This window comes from Ursus americanus, chromosome 7 (assembly GCF_024610735.1).
Source record: "Ursus americanus isolate L20-20 chromosome 7, mUrsAme1.1.p, whole genome shotgun sequence".
Taxonomy (NCBI): Eukaryota; Metazoa; Chordata; class Mammalia; order Carnivora; family Ursidae; genus Ursus; species Ursus americanus.
Window position 1 is genome coordinate 29,325,817 of NC_142133.1, and position 26,770 is coordinate 29,352,586.

Genomic DNA, 26,770 nt, shown 5'->3' on the forward strand with positions numbered 1-26,770 from the left:
CCCTGCTGTACTCCTGCCTTTCCTTCTTGTAAAAGGTTGAGGTGTTTTACTTGAAACCAAGGGCTCCATCTATTACAATGGAAAAATACAAACATAATAAATGTAAGGTAGGATCCTTATACCAATACACAAAGATGAAAACTTGGAGACATCTGATGATTCTGTAAGCTAATGTTCTTTTTCTGGAAAGCATCTCGAACATATCTGACATGAATGAGAGACTAAATCTTTAAAATTATTCACAACCCTGAGCTTGTAATTCCATGATTAATCGAAATGATTGAATACTTTGTCCAAATTGTAGTAATTTGGGTAGATGAAAACAAGGAAATTGGCATTTACTGAATTTTAGAATGCAACAAACAGTATGCCAAGAAATGTATATAATTAATAACTACCATCACTGAGGGGCACCTGGCTGGCTAGGTCAGTAGAGCATGCAACTCTTGATCTCAGGATTATGGATTCAAGGTCCGCATTGGATGTAGAGATTACTTAAAAAAAAACCTTACCATTATTGAACATTTATGATGCGTGAAGCACAGTCCTAAAGGTTTACATGTATCTTTATCTCATATAATTCTCCCATTAATCATGTGAGATGAGTATGACTATTATTCCTATATTTTAAATGAAGACACTGTGTCTCAGAGAGGTTAAGTAATTTGCTCAAGTTCTCACAGAAGACAAGTGGCAGAGCCAGGATTCTAAGCACAGCGGGGCTGCCAGCACCCACACCCTTAGCCATACATTATATATTATCTTGTTTCACTTTGGAAAATGTATCATAGACCGAGGAGGTAATTCAGAGGAAAGAAAAGGCATATGGATGGATGTGTGTGGAGGTACTCACTAGTACATCTAAAAACTAGAAACGGCCTCCCCCATCCAACACATATCTATAGGGAAATAACACAGCAAGTCAACTGTGATACATTGCTACAATAAAACATTATATTGCTGGTAGGAATGATAAATATGAGAAACATAAACAATGGGTTAAGGACTACAGAAAGCAATAGCAGATGAGAAAAAAATGTGTAATTCAGAATGATAAATACTGATTTCTAACAAATGCACAATTATTTTTATGTAGCAGTAGAATGGGAAAAGTCTTCAGGGTTTATGAAAACATGGAAATTCGAAGAGATTTTTTAAAGAAAGTTCATGTTGCTCTTATTACTTAGATATTCCTATTTAACTTTCATTGTAAAGTTGATTAAATACCCAATTAAAAGTAAACTTATTAAAGATTCAAAGTGATATTAATGGAAGAAAATTAAAGAGAGAGGTTTATGAAATAAAAAAAGAGTTTTTATTAGGAAAACCTCATCTGAAGAATATAAATAAAAGTGAGAAAGACTGCATAATGTACCAAGAAGAGAAAAAAGTATAAAATAAAGAAGTAAACTCACATCTGCTTGCCCATCCCTGATCTGGTACAATCGTACCTGCCTCTAAAGTCTTGCTACAGTGCTGCCATCCTGAGGCCCCTCACCAGAAGCTTCCTCTAAGCAAACATGGCGCTTCATTTGCCTCTCTCTTAGGGTGCTTGGCCCTTTCCACCTTGTTTCGGAGCTATCTGTGTAGTTTGCCCTCTTCTCAACCATAAGCTTTATAAAAGTAGGAACCATGTAACTTCAACATCTTTGTAGGCCCGAGTAGCCCCATGTTAGCCACAAACATGTGTTTGTTAGATGAATAAGTGTTCTTAGAAAGAAACAAAAGACTTGGAGTCATAGTTTTGAACCATAAGCAACTGTGGTCAAGGATATGAGAATGGTTGTCCTTAAGAGCATTACTTCTTTTTTTTTTTTTTTAAAGATTTTATTTATTTATTCGACAGAGGTAGAGACAGCCAGCGAGAGAGGGATCACAAGCAGGGGGAGTGGGAGAGGAAGAAGCAGGCTCATAGCGGAGGAGCCTGATGTGGGGCTCAATCCCAGAACGCCGGGATCACGCCCTGAGCTGAAGGCAGACGCTTAACCGCTGTGCCACCCAGGCGCCCCAAGAGCATTACTTCTTAAGTAACTAGATCGAGGAGGTGAGTGTTGTAGTTCTGGTGAACTCCAGAAGGACAGCAGAAGCATAGAGTGATTTTTGATTTCATGAGGTCTGTGGCCAATATATTTGGAGGTGATCATAAACTTTGATTTATGATTCCAGTTGGCAGAGAACATTGAAAAGAGGAAAGTTGAAGAAAGAGTTAGAGGGAATAGAAGTTAGAGCTGAAATGTCAGAGGAGTTGTTCTAAAGAGTTCTTATGGTCTTTACATTCTAAGGGCCAAGGTCCTTCTTTTTATGTTTGTTAAAAACAAAACAAAAACAAAAATAAATAAAAACACAAAACCACCCTTTATTGTGATGAGCACCAGGTGATGTATGAAATTGTTGAGTCACTATATTGTACACCTGAAACTAATACAACACTGTGTTAAGTAACTGCAGTTTAAATAAAAACTTTTTTTAAAGATATTATTTACTTATTTGACACAGAGAGAGGCAGCGAGAGAGGGAACACAAGCAGGAGGAGTGGGAGAGGGAGAAGCTTCCCTACCACTGAACAGGGAGCCCAATGCGGGGCTCGATCCCAGAATACTGGGATCATGACCTGAGCTGAAGGCAGATGCTTAACAACTGAGCCACCCAGGCGCCCCTAAATAAAAACTTTTTCAAAAGCCTTTAATCATATGAGTTCAGTAGAATGAACAAAGTGGATTGGACATTCTTTCACACACACACACACACACACACACACACACACACACACACACACACACACAGTTTCCCTGTCATGCCAATGATGCCATTGTGGAGGTTTTGTTTTGTTTTGCTTTGTTTTTGACCAAGTAGGAGAAGACACACAGTGTCAAAGAATTCCTATTCTTATTTAAGTTCTGAGAGGCGCAAGGACTCGAAACCTACTTCACACTGACTGTGACTGTGAGGCAAGGTAGTTCTGACTCAGATGGCATACAAAGTGTTTGCTGGTTCTTCCTTTCCTCTTTGTCTACATGATGTATGGGAACACCTTGCATGTTGGAATTGTAAGCTCTCTGAGTTCAGGAACAAGGTCATAAATTATATACACAGTGTCCGAGCAATCCAAGCTTAAATATTTACTGATATGGTTTTATCTACTACCAGTCACAAAGACATACATTCTCCTAATACCTACTCTTCTGTAAATAAATAATTCCTGTACCTTGCCCATTAAAAACATGGAGTTCTCTTTAAAAACTTTTTTCCTTGGGTAATTTTTGGCTTATTTTTTGTCTTCGCTCACTAGAATAGAAGTTCCATGAGAGCAAAAGTAGTGTCTGTTTTGTTCAACTCTGGTACCCTCCAGAGCCTTACAACCATTCCTGTTGCTCAGTGAGTACTGTGTGCTGAATAAGTGAATGAGTGCATGGTTGAATGACCAACCATTGTTCTGGTTGTGTCTTTAAGGACTTTTGTAAATATTAAGAACACACACACATGTGGCTCTTCAGTGGCCTTCCCTCCCCTGCCACTCTTCGCCACCAACTGATCAGATAAACTAAGTAATAGTTGGCCGGCTATGCATTAGGGTCCATCTGGCTCTCACTGAGTATAAAATGAAAATGCTTTGCTTTTACAAAAACTTATGCAGGGAACTTACATCTCAAAAAATATGTTTGTAATACCAAAGTGTATTTTGTTTTATTAAATCCAGACTGCTGGGTGGAGTCCCTTAGCTAAAAGTCACTCTCAAGCAAAATGAGTTGCTTGTTATTCTCACAAAGAATTTACAGGAAGCAATTTGTAAAGGTTGCCATCAGGCTGAAGTCATTGTTGGCACTAGGAATCAGTGTGTCATCAACCTCAGAGCAATCGTTTAACCTGGGTCTGCTCAGAGAAATCTCCATAATGCAAGGAAAATTGAATTCTACTGCCTCAGATGACAATCACTTTTGATTTTATTCCAATTTGATCATGAAGTTAAAAATACTTGACATAACAGTTTCTCTCATCCTGCCACTATTTAGAAATATCTACTTTACACGTGCTAAATGCTGGTCCTGTTGTTACCAGCTATTTCACAAATAGTTTTTTTTTTTAAATCTGCTCTCCTTCCCTTGTTGTACTCAGGAAGTTGCTATAGGGAGAGCTAGGAAATGAATGGCTTGCCAACTTATTTGGCCCATTCCATCAAGTAACCTGTGTGCTGGTCAAGTGATAATAGCAAAAAAAAAAAAAAAAAAAAAAAAAAAAAATTCTACTCATCTTGAAGGACTGACTATTCTCCAGTCTAGGTGACAGATGGGCATTGTTCTAGATAGGCCTATGGGGGTATCATTACAGCAGAGAAACCCTGGATCCAGGCATGCCGTGAAGATGGACAGTTCTGTGCTCCTAATTCCTGTCAATGTGTTTATTTTCATCACCCTGGGAAAACAGGGCTTAAAAGATGGAAACACATAGATTCACAATATTAGCAAACATTAGGCTAATTCTCTATGTTTCCAACACGAGTTTCCAATAACAAAGAGTAAAGCAAGATCTTGGCAAAACCACACTGATCATTTTTTAGCCTTATCCAAATGATGTGTAACTCGTTTGCTGATTCAGCAAAAATGTAGTGAAGGCTGTGAGCCATCAGCACAAAGTAGACTAAAAATAATGCAGAACACCTTACTGCACAGACTCCCTTACTCCCGAATGATTTTGAATTAATGTTTCCTTTACTATATACTGGGAACAATCATCTATGGATGTTAAAATCCCTCTGTCTCGTATGGAAAACGCAGCAACCATCAAGTCTGAGTGCTTAAGGATGCTGCACTCCATTGAATAATTATCCTAGAAAAAGACTGACAAGAAGTATGTGGTCCTGTCTTTCTTCTCTCCAAACACAATCACACCCTTTGTTTAGCAGCTCAGTCTGCTGTTTGTAAGTCCTGTCATTCAGCACCCTGGTCTCTCGGCCTCCCAAGTTGAACAAGATTTCTTGATTGAGTCAAGCCATTCATTTGCTGATTGTCCCAGACCAGTGTGGCCTGTTGGCTGCTATCACCCTCCAACAGCTAATGCATATAGTGTGACATGATTTGGCCTGATAGCACTCCACAGCCCACCTGTTGTTCCCATCTCTTGTCCATTCCACAGCTGATTAGGCAGCCTCCTGTTCGCGGTTCTTATGCATCTGGGCCAAAGAAATTAATTTGCCCTCATCATTCCTAGTTGCAGCTGGCTAATTGGACTCTAGGGTCACTTCCTTGTCTTATATAATTAATCAACATCTACTTAGTTAATTATTGCAATATTTGTTCAACAAATATCTATCGATCGTTTACTATGTGCCCGGCACTGTGCAAGGTGCAGTAGTTACAACAGGCCATGCAAGTTTCAGTAACCTAAAAATTTAACATGATTCTTTAATTTCTACCTAGTTTTCCTATTTTTAAGTTGAATAAATGTTTTTTAAAGTTGGGTATGAAACCATGATCCCTCCCCTTGTAGTTTCTTTTATTGCTTCAAAGTCAAAGAAAATTATTGTATCTCTTAATATTTGATCAACATTCACTCACTCTTGTTTATTTACTTATTTATGAGTTTAAAGGTATTTAGTTACTTAAGACTTCTGGAATATATTTGGGGGTGTTATGAAATATTTGATCTAAAATAATTTAATTCAAATTTCTAATGAATGATTTCCACAAATGTGTATTTAAAAATCATCTCTATTGTTTTGTATTGCACTTGGTCATTTCTTAATCCTTATTTACAGCCGGGCTTATTTCCGAGGCTTCTCTTCTGTTTCACTGACTCATATTTCTGTTTCATTTGCTCTTTCCTTTCTCATTTTTAGAATATTTTCCTATCCTCTTTACTTTTCTAACTGAATATTATAACATTCTTTAAATTTAAAGAGACGTCCATTTTTATTTTGATTGGGATTACACTAGATTTAAAAATAACATTAGGAATTGACATCTTTGCTGTATTTTATTCTTTCGAGATGTCACTGCCCGATAAGTTTTATTATTTTAATAAACATTTCTTATTAAGTCTATTTCTCTTTATCAATATTTTATTCTATTGTAAATTGGATCTCTTTTTTAAATTAGGATTTTTCTAGTTTGTAATTATTGGTATTCAAGAATCTTAATGGCTTTTCTATATTTTATGTTTTATCTGGCCATTTATTATTCTATGAGGTCTAAAAATTGTAGCAGATTCCTTGGGCATTTTGTTAGATACATAATCAATTGTCTTCGAATAGTGATGTTTTTGTTTCTTCCACTATTTCTCTCTTTTAGATTTGTTTCAGCTCTCTCCTTACACTGGCCTGAACTCCCAAAACAACATTAAGTCAAAACGATGATAGAGAGCATGTCTCTAGTAAGATCATCTCAAATACTCTCTTCATGCCTTAACCTTGTCAACAACACTAAGTGGGGGAATCTAACAGTGCTGTATGAAAAACTTGGCCTTTTATAAATTTATTAACTGTGACTAACTTGGCTGAGACCTAGTAATTATGATATTATGGTTGTATTAGTAAAATTTAATCAGGAACTGGAAATAAGATGTTTGTCATAAGTTGAAGCTTTATTCTAATTCAGGTTGACATTGCTACACCTATCACAAAATTATAGTTTGAATGTCAGGTTTCTTCCAAAAATAGTATTTCATGCGATTTAGAAGGCTATGTAGCTACTAAAGAATAAATTATGATTTTTGAATAGCAATGTAAAAAATATTCATTCTTCCAAAGTGCTATGCTTCTAGAAAAGCTACTAGAAGTCAAAATTGTATGAGATAAGCTGAGTTTTTCCATAGAAATAATAGTATCATAAATTCAGAATTGAATTCTTAACATAAGGGTCAAATATCCAAAATTTCCTAGCAATGGCTAGAAACACCATGTTAAATAAAATATTAATGTTATAAAGTTTGTTAAGCTTTCTACAAGCTAATTTATTTATTGACTAGGGCAACACAGTTACCCATCATGTGACTTCATATTTCCTAGAGTGTCTTCATGTTGTGCATACATTTCTCATTTTGGGGGGTCATTTCTTCCTATTTTAAATGAAGTAAATTAAAGGTGAAGGAACACACTTGTCAAGGTCATAAATTGCAGAAAGTCTTCTTTGGAATGTTGGTTTAGAGCAAGAGTTTGGGCAGAGGTTTTAGAGTAAGACATATTTAGGTACAAAGCCTGGTTTTGCCTATTAATCATTTAAAAATATTTAGTGAGTTCTAGATCCTAGGGATACAACGGTGGACAAACAGACAACATCCTTACTCTCGTGGAGTTTATATTTTAGTACCACTTTCTGGCCATGACATTAAAAAAAAAATTATTAAAATTCTAGTCAGTTAACATACAGTGCAATATTGGTTTCTGGAGTAGAATTCAGTGATTCATCACTTACATACAACACCCAGTGCTCATCATAACAAGTGCCCTCCTTAATACCCATCACCTGTCTAGTCCATCCCCCACCCACCTCCCTGGCCATGACATTTTAAAAGTTTGTTGTTTTTTTTTTAACATCTCTGGGCTTCAACTTCTTCATTTGTAAAGTAAGAATAATAGCACCTACCTCATAAGATCATTTCAAAAATTAAAATGGGTAATGTCTGTAAAGCACCTAGCACATATCACAAATGGTAGCTAGGGAGTGTCTGGCTGGTCAGTCGGTAGAGCATGTGACTCTTGATCTTGGGGTCCTGAGTTCAAGCCCCACCTTTGGTATAGAGTTTACTTAAAAAAAAAAAACAGCAAGGGCACCTGGGTGGCACAGTAGATTGAACATCTGTCTCTTGTTTTTGGCTCAGGTTGTGATCTCGGGGTCATGAGATTGAGTCCCATGTCAGGCTCCATGCTCAGCATGGAGTCTGCTTGGGATTCTCGCTCCCATTCTCCCCTCTCCCTCTGCCCCTCCCTCTCAAGCTCCCCCTCAAATAAATAAATAAATCTTTAAAAAAACAAAAAAACCTGGGGTACCTGGGTGGCCCAGTCAGGTGAGCAACCAACTCTTTGTTTCAGCTTAGGTCATGATCTCAAGGTCCTGAGATCAAGCCCCCTGTCGGGCTCTACTCTTGGTAGGGAGTCTGCTTGAGATCCTCTCCCCTTCTCCCTCTGGCCCTCCCCTCATGCTCTCTCTCTCTTTCTCTAAAATAAATAAATAAAATCTTTAAAAAAAGTGGTAGCTGGTTTTCACATTTTAAAGAAAACTTTTTAAAGAAACTTCTGAAAAAAATTGTAAGAAATAATTATAGAAAAGGAGAATGTTTAAATTATTACCTAGAAAGAACTATTTTAAATATATACTTCTAAATTTTTTCTATGCATGTATATATATTTAATATTTTATTTATTTATTTGAGAGAGAGAGCACACGAGTAGGGAGGAAGGGCAGACGGAGAGAGAGAAGCAGACTCCCTACTGAGTGGGATTTGATTCCAGGACCCTGAAATCATGACCTGAGCCAAAGGTAGATGCTTAACTGACTGAACCACCCATGTGCCCCCCCCCTTTTTAAGTAGGCTCCATGCCTAGAACTGAGCCCAGTGCAGGGCTTGAGCTCACAACCCTGAGATCAAGACCTGAGCTGAGATCAAGAATCAGATACTCAACCAGCTGAGCCACCCAGGCACCCCATGCATATATTTTAAAAAAGAGAATCTATAGCATATACTTTGAGATCCATTTTGCCCAACTGCTCTTCAGAAAGATTGAACCAGTGTATACTTCCACCAGCTATATATGGGAGTGCCCATCTCTTTTTGGGGGAGATTTAACATCAAAGTCATATAGCTTTCAGTGTGATCCTCTGTCTACAAAATCAAATGTCCTTTCACTTATGGTCCAGTTCTGATTTTGTCTTATAAAAATGAGTTTGTGGGAGAAAATATTTGCAAACCACACATCTGATAAAGGCCTTACATATAGTAAGTGTGTGTGTGTGTGTGTGTGTGTGTGTATTTGAACTCTCAAAACTCAACAGTAAAAAAATCCAATTATAAAATGGGCAAAAGATGTGAAAGGATTTCACAGAAGAGGATGTAGGGGTGGCAAATAATGACATGAAAAGATACTCAAATCATTAGCCATTAGGAAAATGCAAGTTAAAACCACAATGAGATATCACTACACACCTATCAGAATGACTGAAATTTTTTAGAAGTGATCATACCACCGGTCAGGATGTAGAGAAACTGAATCTATCGTATATTGCAGGTGGGGATTTGAAATGGTACAGCCACTCTGGAAAACAGGTTGGCATTTTCTTACAAAGCTAAACATACAATTCAGTAATCACACTCTTGGACGTGTGTCTCAGAAAAATGAAAACTTATGTTCACATCGAACCTGTATGAGGATGGTCATCGCAACTTTATTCTGACTAGCGAAATACTGGAAACGGCCCAAATGCTCTTTTTGTGGGTAAATGGTTGAACAATCTGTATGATATGCAATGGAATATTACTCAGCAATAGAAAGGAATAAACTATTGGTACATGAAAACAGCCTGAATGGATCTCAAGGGTATTATGTTGAGTGCAAAAACTCAATCTCGAAAGGTTAAGTGCAGTACGATTCTGTTTATATTATGTTTCTGAAATAACAGAACTATAGAGATTGAAAAGAGGTTGGTGGTAACCAGATGACACACACACACAGGGGATGAGGTTGGGGAGCACTAAACCAAGAGTTAGCACCGGGGAATTATTTTGCTGAATTTGGTATAGTGGTGGTTAGACAGATCTATACATGACATTAAATTGTAGAAAACTACACACCCCCAACACACATACACAAATGAATGTGGGTTACAAAAATGGCAGCAACTGAGTAACATACCACCTGTGATCAGGACATCAACAGTAACGTACCAATGTCAATTTACTGGTGTTAGTATTATACTACAGCTATGGAAGAGGATACCATGAAGGGTACATGGGACTCTTTATACCACAATTGCAACTTCCTGGGAATCTATAAGTATTTCAAAATAAAACTTTTAAAAAATGAATTGTAATTATTACTATGGCTCTGACTTTTTTCCTTCATCAGCTATTTTAAAGGATATTAAAGAATTAGATTGGTCAGGCAAAGATAAGATAGCGATGCTATTTTAAAAGCGATCTTACCCACAGGGAGTATTAGCTTCTAAAGTAGTCATCTCGGAAGCGTGACTACTTATGCATAAGTTTTGGGCCATCGCAGATCAAATATTTTAGAAATCCTCTTTTTTAATTGCCTACAGAGCTCACCAGCCATTGGCAAGTATGAAACCTATTACTTTTTAAGACATTCTCTTGAACTACTGTATTTTCTCCTATCTCCCTTTACTTCCTCTTAGTTCTACGTGTTCCCCAGATAACGATGAGCTTATCTGGCACAGATAGGATACCTGTAAGACAAAGGAAAAGAGGGTCCATCAGTTTATTCTTTCTTTTGTTTCAGTCTTTGGATATATGTGCTTTTAACTTGTTAAAATTTCCCATATGATAGAGGACGAGAATTTTCTTCATCTCAATGCCTTTCATTGTCACGATGGTATGGGATATATGAAAGAACTTGAAGCAATATTTAGTTCCTTAAATTTTTTAAAGAGATTTTATTTACTCAATTTAGAGAGAGCATACATGCAGGACGGAGGGACAGAGGGGGAGGGAAAGGGACAGACTTCAAGCTGAGTGCAGAGCCCTATGCATAGCTCCATCTCGCGACCTGAGATCATGACCTGAGCCAAAATCAAGAGTCCAAGGCTCAACCAGCTGAGCCACTGAGGTGCCCCACAATATTTGTTTATTTTAAAGCAGTTGAATAGCTAAATCAAGGAAACTTAGTTTATTTGTTTTTTTTAACTGAAGTTTTCTTGGCTTTGGTCTTTGGGAATTAAATGCCTCTAAGGTATAATTTGAGAATCTCCGTGGTGGCTCATAGGATTGTATTTTCTTACTGATGTGGCCAGAAAGTGAGGAAATGGAGCTTAAGTCTGGGAAAGGAAAAACAAATATATCACATATTCGTTCAAGGAGGTACAGCTATTGAGACTCAAACTGACCATGTGGATTTTGCAGATGTTACCTAAAGTCCTCATTTCTTTCACATTGAGGAACTGCCTTTGGCTCAATGGAATCAGATTTTGAGACAATATATGACTATTCAGTAGAAATAAAGTCACAATTACATGCTATAAGTTTCTTCAATTACCTTTAGATTACAAACTCCGAATTAATAAATCTTCTCTAGCCAAGTTGATCAGTTTTAAGAAAAGGTCATTGAGCTGAAAGCAATGCCAAATCTCTGATTATTTTAGAGACTAGTACTGTAATCCTGTTGTTACACTAAATTTTATGGCTATCTAGTCAATTCAGGCCTTTGTTTGGATCTATCTAGTTGTAGAGAAAGTATATCCTCTTTTAAAGAAACTACTGAAATTGAGACAGGGAAACTGAAGGATTCCATAAAAATCTCTTTTTGCTTCTTTTTCCTGCTTCTATTCTTGCTAGGATGTGCACCCCTACCCCATCTTACACATGCATTGTAAATAGCCTCCTTGTAAGAGACAAGGAGCTAATGGTTCTCTGGGATAGATAACATCTGAAGAACAACCAAGTGAGAATGACGGAGGAAGCCATCATATGTGAATTCCACACCACCAGAAGCTAGGTATCTCAACGCCAAGACCCCCAGCTCCAAGGAATGACACCTGGGCTCTCATCTTTGTTCTAACTGGTTCCTGGATGCCTGAGAGGAATGTGCACCAGACCACTGTCCCCAGTAAAAACTCCAGACCCCGAATGTAAGAGAGACTCCCTCCTTTCCTTTTTGAGTCTCACTCTGCCTGTTATCTGCTCTCTCTATATCTTCACTAAACTCTGCTTTCATCTCTTGCTGGCTCACATTTGATTTTCATCCTACGTGAAGCCAAGGACCCTCTTGGCTGGTCCTGCAGGACCCCTCCAGGTCCTTGGACCCAGCCTACCAGCATCAAAATGAAAGCAAAAGCCACCTTATTTAATGTTGATCTGGAGTCCAATTTGAGATCAAATATACTAGCAGTTTTAGGCTAGATCTCTAGACTTATACCTGTGTGGTTTGGAGTGATTATTCAGTTTTGGAACCGTATTTGTATTAGAGGTCAAAGCTCTTTTCTTCCTCCTCTTTTCTTTCTCCTCCTCTTCCTCCTACTTCTTTTCTCCCTTCTTCCCCTTGTTCTTCTCCTTTTACTCCTCCAACTAAGCTCAGAGTGAAGAATAGCTTTTCTGGAATGAAAAGGTAGGTGCTAATCTGGATGAACTCCAGAGGTGAGGCATCGATGTCTGTGGGTTCTTCATTGGTGTGGGTGGGCCCAGATCCAAAACAGAATGCACGAGTCTTTGAATGCTCCACTATTTTTTGTTGAGTTCTAGATAATATACAGGTGTGGGTCTGGTGTCAGTTAAGTCCCTAAATTTTGCAGTAGGTTTGCAGTTCATACAAATGCATAAAAAATGAAGTTGGGGTTCAAATTCCTTCTTGTTTGGATTTAGGGGGTTCCAGTTTATTTCCATTTTACCTAGCTGTAAATTGTAATTTCTGTGAAATATATTTTTGTACAATTGACCCTTTTCTTATATTCTTTTCTATATGTTTTATTTTCATTATTTTTTATTGCAAAGTAACTCAATGAATACAAAATTATTTCTAGATCACATACAATATATAAATAATTTATAATGTAGAAAGTAAAAATCTCCAACCACTTACAGTATCGCCCTACCTCTTTCCACACCCATCCGAAGAAGTAAATACAGTCAAATCTTTGGTATCTTTCCAGACTTTTTTGAGAATATTCAGGCATACACATTATTTGCTTTCACAAAATGAAGTCCTGCTTTATATATTATTACATAATTTCTTCACTTAATAATTCAGACTTCTGATGTTTAAATGGCCGAGGGGTTTCCATTTTATAACTATTTCAGCATCCGTTTAACCATTTTCCTGTTGTTGACATTGAGGTCTCATAGTTTGAGCTATTACAAATAATATTCCTTATACATATAATCTTGCACACTTATGCAAGTATTTCTATAATGTAAATCTAAAACTGCGAGTTAAAAATGTTTTTAATTTTGAGGGGTGCCTGGGTGGTGGAGTTGGTTAAGCGAGACTCTTGGTTTCAGCTCAGGTCATGATATCAGGGTCATGAGATCAAGCCCTGCTTTTGGCTCGCACTCAGCATGGAATTTGTTTAGGACTCTCCCTGCTCCTCTCCCCGCTCTCTCGCTCTCTTTCTCTCAAGTAAATAGATAAATCTTTAAATATATATATATATTTTTTAATTTTGATAGTTATGGCACATTGTGATGACATTTATAATATTTGACAAGTATTTGTCACTGCAAATAGGTTTTCACGATTCACTGTGACACTTCACAAAGTATGAGTTTTCTTTCCTCATATCCTAGTCAAACCTGAACTTCATCCACATGTTTAGCTTTTTGTAATTTGATGGATAAAAATAGGATCTCATTTTTAATTTGCATTTTCCTAATTGCCAGCAAAGCTGACCATCTTTTCTTTTTTTTTTTTTTTTAAAGATTTTATTTATTTATTCGACAGGATAGAGACAGCCAGCGAGAGAGGGAACACAAGCAGGGGGAGTGGGAGAAGAAGAAGCAGGCTCATAGCGGAGGAGCCTGATGTGGGGCTCGATCCCATAACGCGGGGATCACGTCCTGAGCCAAAGGCAGACGCTTAACCGCTGTGCCACCGAGGCGCCCCTCATGTGTTTATTAGGTGTTAGCATTTGGGGATTTTGCAGAGTACTTGTTCATATTTTTTGCCCTTTTCTTATTGGGTTTCCTTTTATTTATTTATAGGAGTTCTTATACTAGGAATCGGAATATTTTCTCTGTTATGTCTTTTATAGAAGGTTTATATTTTTATGCAATCATCGCTCCACCTTTTTTTTTTTTTTTTTTGGTGGCTTCTGAGGTTTGTACCTTACTTAGGAAGATCTTTCCCAGTATTATTAAATATTTCCTATATTTTATTCTAGAATTTCTACAGTTTTGCCTTTTTTCATTTCACTATTTTTAAATTCCTTTGGAATTTAGTTTTCAAAATGTGTGGTATGAAGAGAACTCTAATTTTTTTCTCCTAAATGGGCATCCAGTTGACCTCAAACTATTGATTAGTCCATTCTTTCCACAATGGTTTGAAATGACATATTTTTCATACACTAAATTTAAAATTCATATGTATCTGTTTCTGAACATTATTTTATTTAGTCGATCTATTTCTCCACCAATATAACACTATTTTAATCACTATCACTTTATTGTAAGCTTTGTTAAAGGATTCAGTTCCTTCTCATTATTTTTATTCTTATAATTTGCTCTGTAATCATTGCTGATCTATTCATCCAAATAAACTTGGAATTACCTTGCCAATTTCCATTAAAGAATCCTGTTAGAGCTTTTAAATTTGAGGTGATTGGTCTTTACAACATCTCATCTTCCCATTTTGAATCATAGCATGTTTTTCTCTTTTTCTGGGTCTTTTAGAATACTTTATAGAAAGTTTTATAGTTTTCTTCATCTCTTGTGTATTTTTGGATAAGTTTATTCCGCCGTAGTTGGTAGTTTCGTCAGTAAAACAAATGGGTCCTTTTTGATTCCTTCTAGTTAGTTACTATAGGTGTTTACAAAAGCTAGTAGTAATTTGTATTTTGATCTTATACCTGTCTTCCTTCCTAAAATCTGTATAATAGTTTTTCTAAATCAATTCTTTTGTATCCTTTTTAGATCCATAAACATGGCATTTTGTTTCATCTTTTCTAGTATTTTTCTCCTTATTATCTGTGTGTGTGTGTGTGTGTGTGTGTGTGTGTGTGCGCGCGCACATCTATCTATCTACAGAAAAAGTTAGTGAAACAAGTTTATGTGCCTTACTACATTGGTTAGGGTTTCCAGAATGTTGTTGAACAATATTAATGATGACAAGCATTTTTGTCTTGTTTCTAATTCCAGTGACATTGTAGCTCTCTAGTGCTTTAAGATTTCATATAAAGTTTGCAATTGACTTCTTGATAGATACTCTTTATCAAATTAAGTTTTTCTATTCCTAGGTTACTAAAATTTTTGTGAAGTGTTAGTATTGCCTCCTCTGTCAAAATGAGTAAATGACCTTCACTATATTAATGTTATGAATTAAAGTATTGTATTTTCTGATGTTGAACCATTCTTCCATTTCTAAGTTCTATTTGATCATGATATGCTGTTTTTTCCTATACTGCTATATTTAGTTTGCTGATATTTAATTTAGGTTCTAAGTACCTGTAGTCATGAATGGGATTAGGCTAGAATGTTTTCTTTATTTCTTTCTTTTGTATAATTTTTGTCTGATATTGGCATGAACATTATATTAAACATATAGAAGGAATTTGACAGATTTTCGTCTCTTTCTATTCTCCAAAACAGTTTAACAGATGTAGAAGTTACCTGTACCTTGAACAGTTGAGAAAATTTACTCACTGTCATCTGGGCCTGGAACTTCTGGGGCAGGAATATCTTTGACTAACTTAAAAATATTTTAAGGATATTGACCTTTTTTTTTTTTAACCTTTTCTTGTATATAGTTTGTCAAATTTATATTTTCCTAGAAATTCTTCCATTTCATCTAGTTTCTCAATGTATTGTTACAAAGTTGCACACACTATTCTAATATTTTTAATATCTCCTGTTTCTGCGGTTATACTTCTATTTTATTATTTGTGTTACTATTGTGTTTTTTCTCTTTTTTATTTATTAGAGTTGCTAGAGGTTTGTTCATTAAGTTAGTCTTTGTAAAGAAGCAATTTGGGGGTTAAAGGTTTTATTTCCATCAAATTTCTGTTTTGATCTTTATTACTTCCTTCCATTTTTGTTGTTTTTGTTCTTTTCCAATTTAATATGTTGCATGCTCTGTTCATTTCTTTTCAGTCTTTTTCTTACCAATAGATGCATCTAAAAAGACTCTAAACTCCTCTGACTAATATTTTGACTGTATCCCACAGGTTTTTTTCTTCTTATCTACTTTATTGAGGTATAATTTACATACCATAAAACTCACCATTTAAATTGCAGAATTCAGTAATTTCTAGCAAATTTGTAGAGCTTGCAATCATCATCACAATATAATTTTAGACTATTTCTATTACCATAAAAAGAAACCTTCTGCCCTTTTGCAGTCATTACCTAGTCCTCACCACTAGCCCCAGCCACTTGGTTATTTTTTAAAACACAAATGTCCAAACCCACTGCAGACTATGAGTTAGAAATCTGGGGATGTGGTCCTTACGTGTGTATATTCCAAAAGATCCTCAGGTAATTCGACTTTGACCCACATTTGAGAACCACCTTGATAGGAGAAGAAAGCCTTTAGATTGCTTCATGAGGAAGTAATCAAGGAGAGTTGCAAAGTTAAATAATTCTTTGGAACACAGTTTAAGGAATCAGAAATTCTTCAAATTACCTTGGTAACATAGGAAACTTGAGTCCAGGGATTGAATCGATTCACTTTTATATTTCTCACAATGCCAAGTATAATGATTTACATAAAGGCAATGCTTCAAATATATGTTTTAAATGTAGAACAGACTTTATTTATGTAGATGTCAAATCTACAAAGATTATCCCTAAAAGATATTTTTGACTCAACTTTAAAACTTATTTGGAAAACTCTTTGTTTTTCATATACAATTCCAAAGTTTATTAAAGTCTAACTTGCAATAAAACATCAAAGGTACTATACTTCCTAAACAAACATATTTCCTCTTCTTATAAAAATGAGTTAATCATAATTAATATTATATAGCAAGTCCTGCATAATAATTAACCACATGTTGTTAATTGCTATAAAAATGCATTGGATTTAATTAGCTTGAAAGAGCATCTCTGTATATCATAAAATGAACCATTGTTCTTTGGATGATCATTCTTCAGAAGGAAATACTATTTTTTAACAATCTTTTAATGTATTTATTAGTACTTCAATAATAGTGAATTTGTAATTAGGAATACAATACTATTAAAGTAGTGCTCTAGCAATTTAATTTAAATATTTTATTTCAATTAACATTGGAACTCTCTGGAATTTTCAAATTAGCAATTGATTTGTAATTATGCCTTATGTGGATATAGTTCAATATAGTAAGTATAAAGATTTTTTATTGTGATGAAAAATACATACATAAAACTTACTGTCTTAACCATTTTTAAGTGTATAGTAGTGTTAAATATATACACATTGTTATGTAACAAATCTCTAAAACGTCTTCATTTTGAAAAATGAAAACTCTATATGCATTGAACAACAACTCCTCTTTGCCTACTTCCCCCAGCCCCTGGCAACCACCATTCTGCTTTCTGTTTCTAAGAGTCTGACTATTTTAGATACCTCATGTAAGTGGAATCATGCAGAATTTATCTTTCAGTGACTGGCTTATTTCACTTAGCATAACATCCTGAAGGTTCATCCATGTTGTACCATATGGCAGGATTTCCTTTTTTTTTTTTTTTAAAGGCTGAATAATATTCCTTTGTGTGTATATACCATATTTTACTTTATCCATTCATCTGTCGATGGACATTGATGTTACTTGTACCTCTTGGCTACTGTGAATAATGCTGCAGTGAACATGGGTCTACAAATACCACTTTGAGTCCCTGTTTTCAGTTCTGTTGCATCTATACTGAAGTGGGATTGCTGGGTCAGGTAGTAATTCTACTTCTCATTTTTTGCGGAAACTCCACACTGTTTTCTATAACAACTGCATTATTTTACACTCTCACCAACAGTGCCCAAGTGTTCCAATTTCTCCAACTGTGAAGCCCAATGCTTAATTTATTTCAGGTTTTTTGATAGTGGCCATTGTAATGGGTATGAGGTAATATCTCACTGTGGTTTTGATTTGCATTTCCCTGATAATTAGTGATATTAAGTATCTTTTTATATGCTTGTCGGCCATTTGTGTATATTCTTCAGAGAAATGTCTACTGAAGTCCTCTGTCCATTTCTGAATTGTGTCGGTTTGTTGCTGTTGAGTTGTAGAAGTCCTCTGTATCTTCTAGATAGGAACCCCTTATCAGATATATGGTTTGCAGATATTTTCTCCTGTTCCAAGGGTTATCTTTTCACTCTATTGATTGTTTCTTTTGCTGCACAGTTTTTAAGTTTCATGTAGTTCTATTTGTCTATTTTTGCTTTTTTTCCTGTGCTTTTCATTTATGTCCTTGAAATCGTTGCCAAACCAAATGTCATGAAGCTTTCCTCCTGTATTTTCCTTCAGGGGTTTTATAGTTTCAGGTCTTATGTTGAGGTCTTTAATCCATTTTGAGTTAATTTTTATATATGATGTAAGGTAAGCATCTGGCTTCATTCTTTTGCCTGTGGCTGTCCAGTTTTCCCAGCACAATTTGAAGAGACTATTCTTTCTCCATTGCATAGCCGTGGCACCTTTATCAAAGGTTATTTGACCATATACATGAGGGCTTATTTCTGGGTTCTCTATTCTCTTCCACTGCTCTACCTCTGTTTTTATGCCATTACCATACTGTTTTGATTACTGCAGCTTTGCAATATGTTTTAAAATCAGAAAGTTGGAGGCCTCCAGCTTTGTTTTTCTTTCTTAAGATTGTTTTGGCTATTTGGGTCCCTTGAGATTACATATGAACTTAGCATGTATTTTTCTATTTCTGCAAAAAATATTATTGGGACTTTGATGGAGATTACATTGAATCTGCATATTGCTTTGTGTAATTTGGACATTTTAGTAGTATTAAGTCTTCCAATCCACAAGCATGGAATGTCTTTCCATTTACTTTTTCTTCAATTTCTTTCAGCAATATTTTGCAGTTTTCAGTGTACAAGTCTTTCACCTCCTTGGAGAAGCTCATTTCAAAGTATTTCATTCATTTTGATGCTATTATAAATGAGATTGTTTTCTTAATTTCCTTTTCAGACTATTTATTGTTCATGTGTTGAAATGCAACTGATTTTTGTGTGTAGATTTTGTATCCTGAAACTTTGCTGAGTTCAGTTTTAGTTCCAGCAGGTTTTTGTGTGGAATCTTTAGGGTTTTCTACATAAAGATTGTATCATCTGAAGATGGAGATAATGTTACTTCTTCCTTTCCTCTTTGGATCCTTTTATTTCTTTTTCTTCACGATTGCTCTGACTAGCACTTCCAGTACTATGTTGACTAGAAGTGGCTAAGAGTGAGCATCTTTCCCTTGTTCTTAATGTTAAAGAGAAAGCTGTTCATTTTTCACCATTTAACTTTAAAATTGTATTGTTTTAATACCTAATTAGAGGAAAAGATATTAGCACACATTCTCTGAGATTGAGGGCCAGTCACAATTTTAATCAAGGTCATGAGAAAAAAATATGGCCGTAGTTGATGTACGAGGCAAAAGCTCGAACTCAGTAACATGTTCTATTCCAAGTCAGTCACTAATGCCTGTTTCCTTAAGCAAGCTTTTTTTCTCCATCAAGTAGTACCTATTTTCCCTTCTATGAAATGGGATAATATTTATCTTCCTAAGGTCTTGTGAGACTATACTATTACTAAAATTTATATGTACATTACTTTGTGCTAATTGATGATAAGAATAACTTTAGTAAAATGTGAGATTATGGCATAATCTTTTTATGGGAAAAGATTATTGAGATCCTCATTTTTATTCTGAAAAGAAAACGAAACTTCATTAAAGATAGTAATTTTTGGATTTGCATTTATACTGATCTTTAAAATCATAGTAGTAACTACTACTTATAAATAAATAACTTTATATTTAAGTTCAATGCTTTGAATAAGTAAGCATGCAAGAAAGTCTTGAATGCTTGCTAAGTAAAAAGGTAATTTTTACTTGTGTATTTTATATTTTCCTTACATCTTGTATTAGTTTTCTATTTCTCATAATCTAAATCAGGTATGAGTGAGACTCGGTATAATCCATCCTAGGGCACAATTTCCCTCCATCTGTGGACCTGTGAAACTAGAAAACAAGTTATCTGTTCTTAAAATACACTGGTAGGACAAGCTTAGGATAACACTTAACATATTCCAGTTCGAAAAGGGAGAATATGGAAGGAGGTTAAAAAAGAATAAGTCACTGGTTCCAAGCAATTTCGAAATCCAGCTGGGGAAACTCCATTAAGTCTCAAGGTCTGGAATAATCCTCTATGGTGAACGGGATGAGTCATTCTTTCTTTTTCATGAAAGAAATACATGTTTGCAGCTGTGTGATTTTATCAGCCTGTTTCCTGCCTGTAGAATAGTGAGAATCTCACATCCTCCTTTCTTTTCATACTCTCTCTGTCTCTTTTGGTCCAAGCTAACAGTATTTCTGCTGATATAAAATTCTCAAGAACTTTGTGGGTCTCCCATGTATGCCACAGGGATTTACTCTATTAGATAACAGGCTCATCCACAGATCTTTTCCAGATAATTCCATCTCTGTTTTTGGATCTTGCTGAGATGTCTGAGGGACAAAGTCTTCAAACCTTCCTAGAAGCTCTTCGGCTTGCTTGAGGGGATCTGTGAGTCACATCCCAATCTCTTCAAAGAACCTTTTGTGTGGCTGAATACTCTGACCTTTTGATTTTTCTGAGGTATCAGCTAAAGTTTGTCTAACCATACCCTCAGTTTTTTCTCTAGAGTACACCTCCCTGACAGTGAATCTCTTTATTTTAGTGTCTTTTCTAATCCGGATAGGTGCAGAACTTCCCAAATCATCAAATCCTGTATCCTATTTGCTTAACAGTCCTTTACTCAGTGTATCTCTTCCCTCTCCCATCTTACCGTAAGCAAGAAGAAGCCCATTTGCACCTTCAACACTTGCTTGGAAATCTCAGCTAAATGTCCAATTTCATCATTTATAGATTCTGCCTTCCATATAACTGCAGGGTACAATTTCTTAAAGCACATATTTCTACTAAAAGTCAATTCAATGCAATCTAGACTTTCTTCTCTCATGCTTCCCAACACTCTTCCAGCTTCTGTCTACTGCCCGATTCCAAAGCACTTCCGCACAGTTGGTGGTTTGTTACAGTAGTCCCTCGCTTCCAGGTACCAAATCTGTATTCGTTTTCTACTGTTGCCGTAAAAATCATCACAAACACATTGGTTTAACACAGCACAAATGTACTATTTTGCAGTTCTGTAAGTTAGAAGTCTGACACTGGTCTCGCTGAGTTAAAATCAAAATATGTGTAGGGCTGCATTCCTTTCTGGAGGCTCTAGGCGAGAATGTGTTTTGTCCTCACTCATATTGTTGCAGAATTCCGTTCCTTGTGTTTGTTGGACTAAGGTCCCCATTTAGTTTTTGGCAGTATGCTAAAGGTTGTTCCTCGTTTCTACAGGCCACGGTACTTCTTCTTCTTTTTTTTTAATATTTCATGCTACTTTTATTTTATTTTATTTTTATTTATTCATTTTATTTTTTATAATAATTTTTTATTATATTATGTTAGTCACCATACAGTACATCCCCGGTTTTCGATGTAAGGCTCGATGATTCATTAGTTGTGTATAACACCCAGTGCACCATGCAATATGTGCCCTCCTTACTACCCATCACCGGCCTATCCCAATCCCCCACCCCCCTCCCCTCTGAAGCCCTCAGTTTGTTTCCCAGAGCCCATAGTCACTCATGGTTCATTCCCCCTTCTGTTTACACCCCCTTCCTTCTTCCCTTTCTTCTCCTACCAATCGTCCTACTTCTTATGTTCCATAAATGAGTGAAACCACATGATAATTGTCTTTCTCTGTTTGACTTATTTCGCTTAGCATTATCTCCTCCAATCCCGTCCATGTTGCTGCAAATGTGAAATCATTCTTTTTGATGGCTGAGTAATATTCCATTGTATACATGGACCACATCTTCTTAATGCAGTCATCTGTTAAAGGGCATCTCGGCTCCTTCCACGATTTAGCTATTGTGGACAATGCTGCTATGAACACTGGGGTGTATATGGCCTTTCTCTTCACTATGTCTGTATCTTTGGGGTAAATACCCAGTAGTGCAATTGCTGGATCATAGGGTAGCTCAATTTTTACTTCTTGACTCACGGTCATCTTGCTCCACCTTCACAGTTCTCAATGGCAGCCTCTCATATCACATCTCTGACTTTCATAGCTTTTGATGTGTGAAGCTGTCGTCGTTTGTTTCCAAAGGTTCTATAATTTCATCATGTTTCTTTCTTGTTAATCCAAGCGTTCACTTAGAAGCCTATTTTAAGATGTCCAAATGGTTGGACTCAGGGCTATGGTGTGTGTGGTGTGTGTGTTCCAATATGGTCAGAGAATGTAACGTCTATGGTTTCAACTTAAGTAATGTTATGGGAACTGTTCCTGTGGCCTAATATGTGACCACTTTTTGTAATATTTCCATAGGCATTTGGAAAAAATATATTTATTTTCTGTTTATTTGGTATAAAGTCCTATATATCTATAAGGTTTAGTTTGTAACTGTGTTAATCAATTCTCTATATCCTCATTTGTTTTCATTGATTTGATCTGCCAGTTTTTTAGAGAGATGTACTCAAGTGTGCACTTCATTTTATTTAGCTTTAAATTTTACTTATTCACATGTTAGTAAATGAAAAGACTTTATTTATTTATTAGGATTTCAAATACATGCCTTTTTTCTTAGTACATTGCTTATCATTTTTGATATAATGAATTGTGGGCATTTTATTTTAGATTGTGAATTATTCTATAATTTTCTGAGAGTGAAAAAGCACCATACCTAAATATAACCAAAGTTCCTGAAGAGAAATGTAACCAATTAAAACTGGAGAAATCTGTTCACATGGCATCACAAAAACATCCCAGCAGGTTTTTACCACTTCCTGTCCTTGCATTTAATGCACTGACTCCATAGGTACCCAACCACTTGGTTGATTCTTTTTTGTTTCTCATCAGTTTTCCTGAACATAGAGTGTGTGTTGCTTTCCAGGGTCATGTGGGGTTCTATAACCGATTTAGTCCCCAAATCCCAAGGGAGGAAAATTGGGAGTCAGGGTAGCTTCTGCTACCTGGTCAGGTCTCTACTTTGCTTGCAGCCTTTTTAGTATGAAATACTTTCTATTGACTTGCACTTTATAAAATTAGAGTTTAGACAGTAGTTCAGTCCTGACCTTGTGAATTAATTTTGTGATTAATTTTGTTTGTTGATGTTTAGTCTAGTGACCACCACCATAAAGAACTATGGCGTATATAACTTTCTTATTATAAATTAACATCCCAAGTGCTGCCTTAAAAGAAATTGGGGGGGGGGATTTAAACCGTGTAATCCCTATCTTAAATGTAGAGCGCTCTACATTTCTATGTGAAGACCTAATGAGAGTACTCAGAAGGAATTGCTCTCTTTTTTTTCAAGTTTTTTTTTTTTTAATGTTCAGGGTTTATGGGTTTCCATTGTAAAACTGTTTTTTCATAATTTTATCTTAAGGACCTTAAGTGTCCTGTAGTTAAATATGCTTAGTTTAGAGAGTTAAGAAAATGTTAAGAAAATGTAAAACCTATTTTAAGAACCACACTTTACTAACTTACTTTTTAGGAAAGCAAATTCAACAGGGTTCTATGTGATAATGGGCCAGCGAAGATTTACTGTCTTAGTCATTTTGAGGGCTGAACCTCTTGGTTTTCTGTGCCGTACTAAACTAGTTACTCTGCTGAACTTTGAATTAACAAAATAAAAACCATCAGCAACATAAAAGGAAAGCTGCTGCAATATCCTCTTATCAGAAGAAAGAGACAAGGCATGAAATCTTCAGCTTTAGGAACAAATAGTAAATCACTTATGCAAGAGAGATTTGGGAGAGGAAATGTGGCATCCAGACAAATAAATAAAATACTGACAGTGCAGTATTAAAATGAATTTAGCTAACCAAAGAGTGAAAATAGCCTGGTTTTAGCTTTAGGCTGGTGGAAGAGCAAAAACTTCTTAGGCTGTGTATGCTGACCTGCAGATGGAATTTTCTCGTCAATTCACATTTCACAGGCTTTCCCAAGAAACACGTTGTCAAGTTTTAGGTGCACCAAGATCATAGGGATACCTAGGTCTTCACAGGAATATATATATAAAAGATGGCAGTCAAAGTTCACTGTGAAGGGTGAGGCTTATCTGTCCATGTCCTTTCTTGTCAGATGCTCATTGGTACCCAAACTATTAAATGCTCTCTCTTTCTTATCCCCTGCCTCTGCTAGAACCCTGGAGTTTCCACAAGAGCTCAAGTCTAAACCTTCAGCTTTCCCTGACAGATATGCCTGGCAGGTCCCCCTGACCTTGCCAGCTCAAAATAATCTTTCTCTCCTGCTTTTGAATTTTTGTACCAATTAGTACCCTTTCGTTTGCCAAGTGACCATGTGCTGCTTTGTGACTATTCCCCTCCTGTTTTTTCCCACAACAATTATTTACTTCTTTCCTGTTGTTGAACTTTCAACATTTATATTTAACCATTTAGATTAGTTTGTAAGTCCCCTGACATCAGGGTCCGTGTATTATTCTTATTTGAAAAAGAGGGGAAGGAAGGGAATTGAAAAAGTGGTAACCTCTACCTGCACTGGGACTCAGCTACTACAAATCCATGAAGCCAGGGAAATATACCCATTTTTGTATGACAGTGTACGAAACTCAGCCAGGCTGTATAGGATAGCAGGGTTGTTATTATTATGATTACTATTATCTTGGACATAACTGCCAATGGTTTAGCAGTCACAAATAAACCTTACTGGGGAAGCTGAGGGAGACTGAATAAAATAGGATAAGATAAAGAAAGGCCAGTAAGGTGCAGTAGAGGAGCTCAGTGTGAAGCAGGGCCTGTAGCAGATCCGGGGGATGGGATGCTGGGCCAGGGAATAGCTGGACCAGTGAACAAACAGGAAAGGGATCTAGGTGAACATCAAAGTTAAGAATGGGGACCAGGTCTGCTCCCTGCACAGTGGTGTATGCCTGGACCAACTTCAGTTCAAGAACTAGAAACAAAACAGATATATGTGAGCCACAAAAGCAAATTCAGGGCTAAAAGAAAAAAAAAAAGCAAATTCAGGGCTTTAAACAAGCTCTGTCTCCGTATCTACAGAGCTTTTATGCTTTAGTCGAGAATAAAATCTGTTCCAGAACATTTGGGTCTCTTAGTTGAGGTACCATTTAGGCTACTAGGAAAAGTCCCTTTTGTTCTTTCTATTCTTTCTGTACTTCCCGGCTTCCTTGCACTTCCTCGGGGGCCCTGGAATGGTCCTATCTAGTTCCTATCAACTCCACCTTCCACACTGTATTTTTTATTCATATACTCGGCCTTATCTAAATGCTCCTTCCTGTCTCCTCTGCATTCAGGCTGCCAACGTGAATGCCCCACTGCAGAGAACTGCATTCTCAGGCATGAGTTTCACTGTGAGGCTCCCAGTTTCTGGTTGTCTTAGCATGTGTTTGCAATATCAGTGCCTGGAGTGGCAATAAAGCCCTATTCACAGAAGATGCTCTGTCAGACTCCTACACTGACTTCTATTATTGCAATCCTTTGGGCTATTCTAAAGAGCTTTATCTGTTCCTCCCACTTTCCTTAGCATTAGCTATGTGCCCATTTCTCCTGGCTATTTATTTAAGTAGAGTGTACCTGTTTGGTCTGTTTGAACAGGAATTAGGAAGTCCTGTTGATGGTAGCTTACAGGGTTACTCGGGGTCTGTACAGACTTGCTATTTCTCAGATTATTTATACAATTTATTTGTCTATATTCTCTTACCTCTATATCTCTAAAATCCATCTTAATGCAATACAGCCCTTAGTGCCAAACCAATTTTTTCTAATACATGTTTTCCCTAAAGCCCCAATACCTTCATTCCTTTGTTCTGATTTATTGCTGCTGCCTAACCACAGCTACGAGGCAGAAAAATAATAATAATAAAAATTTTAAAACCCTAGTAACAAGCACATCAGGATTAACATACTAGGTCTATGTTAAACCACCCAACAATGAACTAACTCATCTTTAATTTATTAGCTTGATTCTGATATAAATTCTGAATGAAAAGTAAAAGGTTGTGTAGATTAATAATATTAAAGTTGCAAAACAAACCCCTGAAAAATAGGAAATGTTAAGCAAAAGGAGCTGTGCCATCTTTAATTCATTGCTCTGCTCCTAGGCAATTCCACGCATGCAGGATGTCGGCTCACGGCTGTGTTTTTAAAAAGACTTTGCAGCAACCAGACCAGCAGCACAAGGTATAAACAGCACAGCTTGTGACTTTAAAATGTAGGGCCTCATTCAGTGGGTTGTGTGACACTGACGTGAAAAATGTTTCATTATGACTGTTCATTAAGTATCACTTGCCCTTGCAAGTTCTACAGATAGGTCTAGCATTCTAGAGGTAAAAATTGCAGGTCAAGTACTAGATAAAATCCCCAAGTGGCCTGAGGAACCTGCAGCCAGGGATTAAGCACTGTGGGTATGAAGGGTCCAAATCAAGAATCTATGCTTTCTCAACACTTTTCATATTCAGTAAAATCTTTTTAATTAATCTAATGGGAAGGTCTGCCTGAATTTGTGAGATGAGCACAAGACAAATAACTTTGAGATAATAGAGGTGATTTTTTTGGTTTCCAGCGTACATGGTTACTTCAGTTGAAGTTCTCACTACTACCAAATCATGCTTCTGTCCCTCCTGCTGGAACTGACAAGAAAGAGTGAAATTGGCATGTTAATTCTACAAACACTAAAACTTGTTTATAAACACCTTGGTTAAT

General features: G+C 36.4%; 1 protein-coding gene across 1 annotated transcript in view; it reads left to right on the top strand.

The window, feature by feature from the left end:
* LOC123785973 (uncharacterized) overlaps window positions 1-26,311 on the top strand; it is a 176,709-nt gene extending 150,398 nt beyond the window's left edge. The window contains exon 7 of the mRNA XM_087863907.1: window positions 26,170-26,311. Within this exon, the coding sequence (XP_087720033.1) occupies window positions 26,170-26,270 (101 nt within the window). The 3' untranslated portion in view covers window positions 26,271-26,311. The remainder of the gene's footprint in view (window positions 1-26,169) is intronic.
* Window positions 26,312-26,770: the final 459 nt, after the last annotated feature.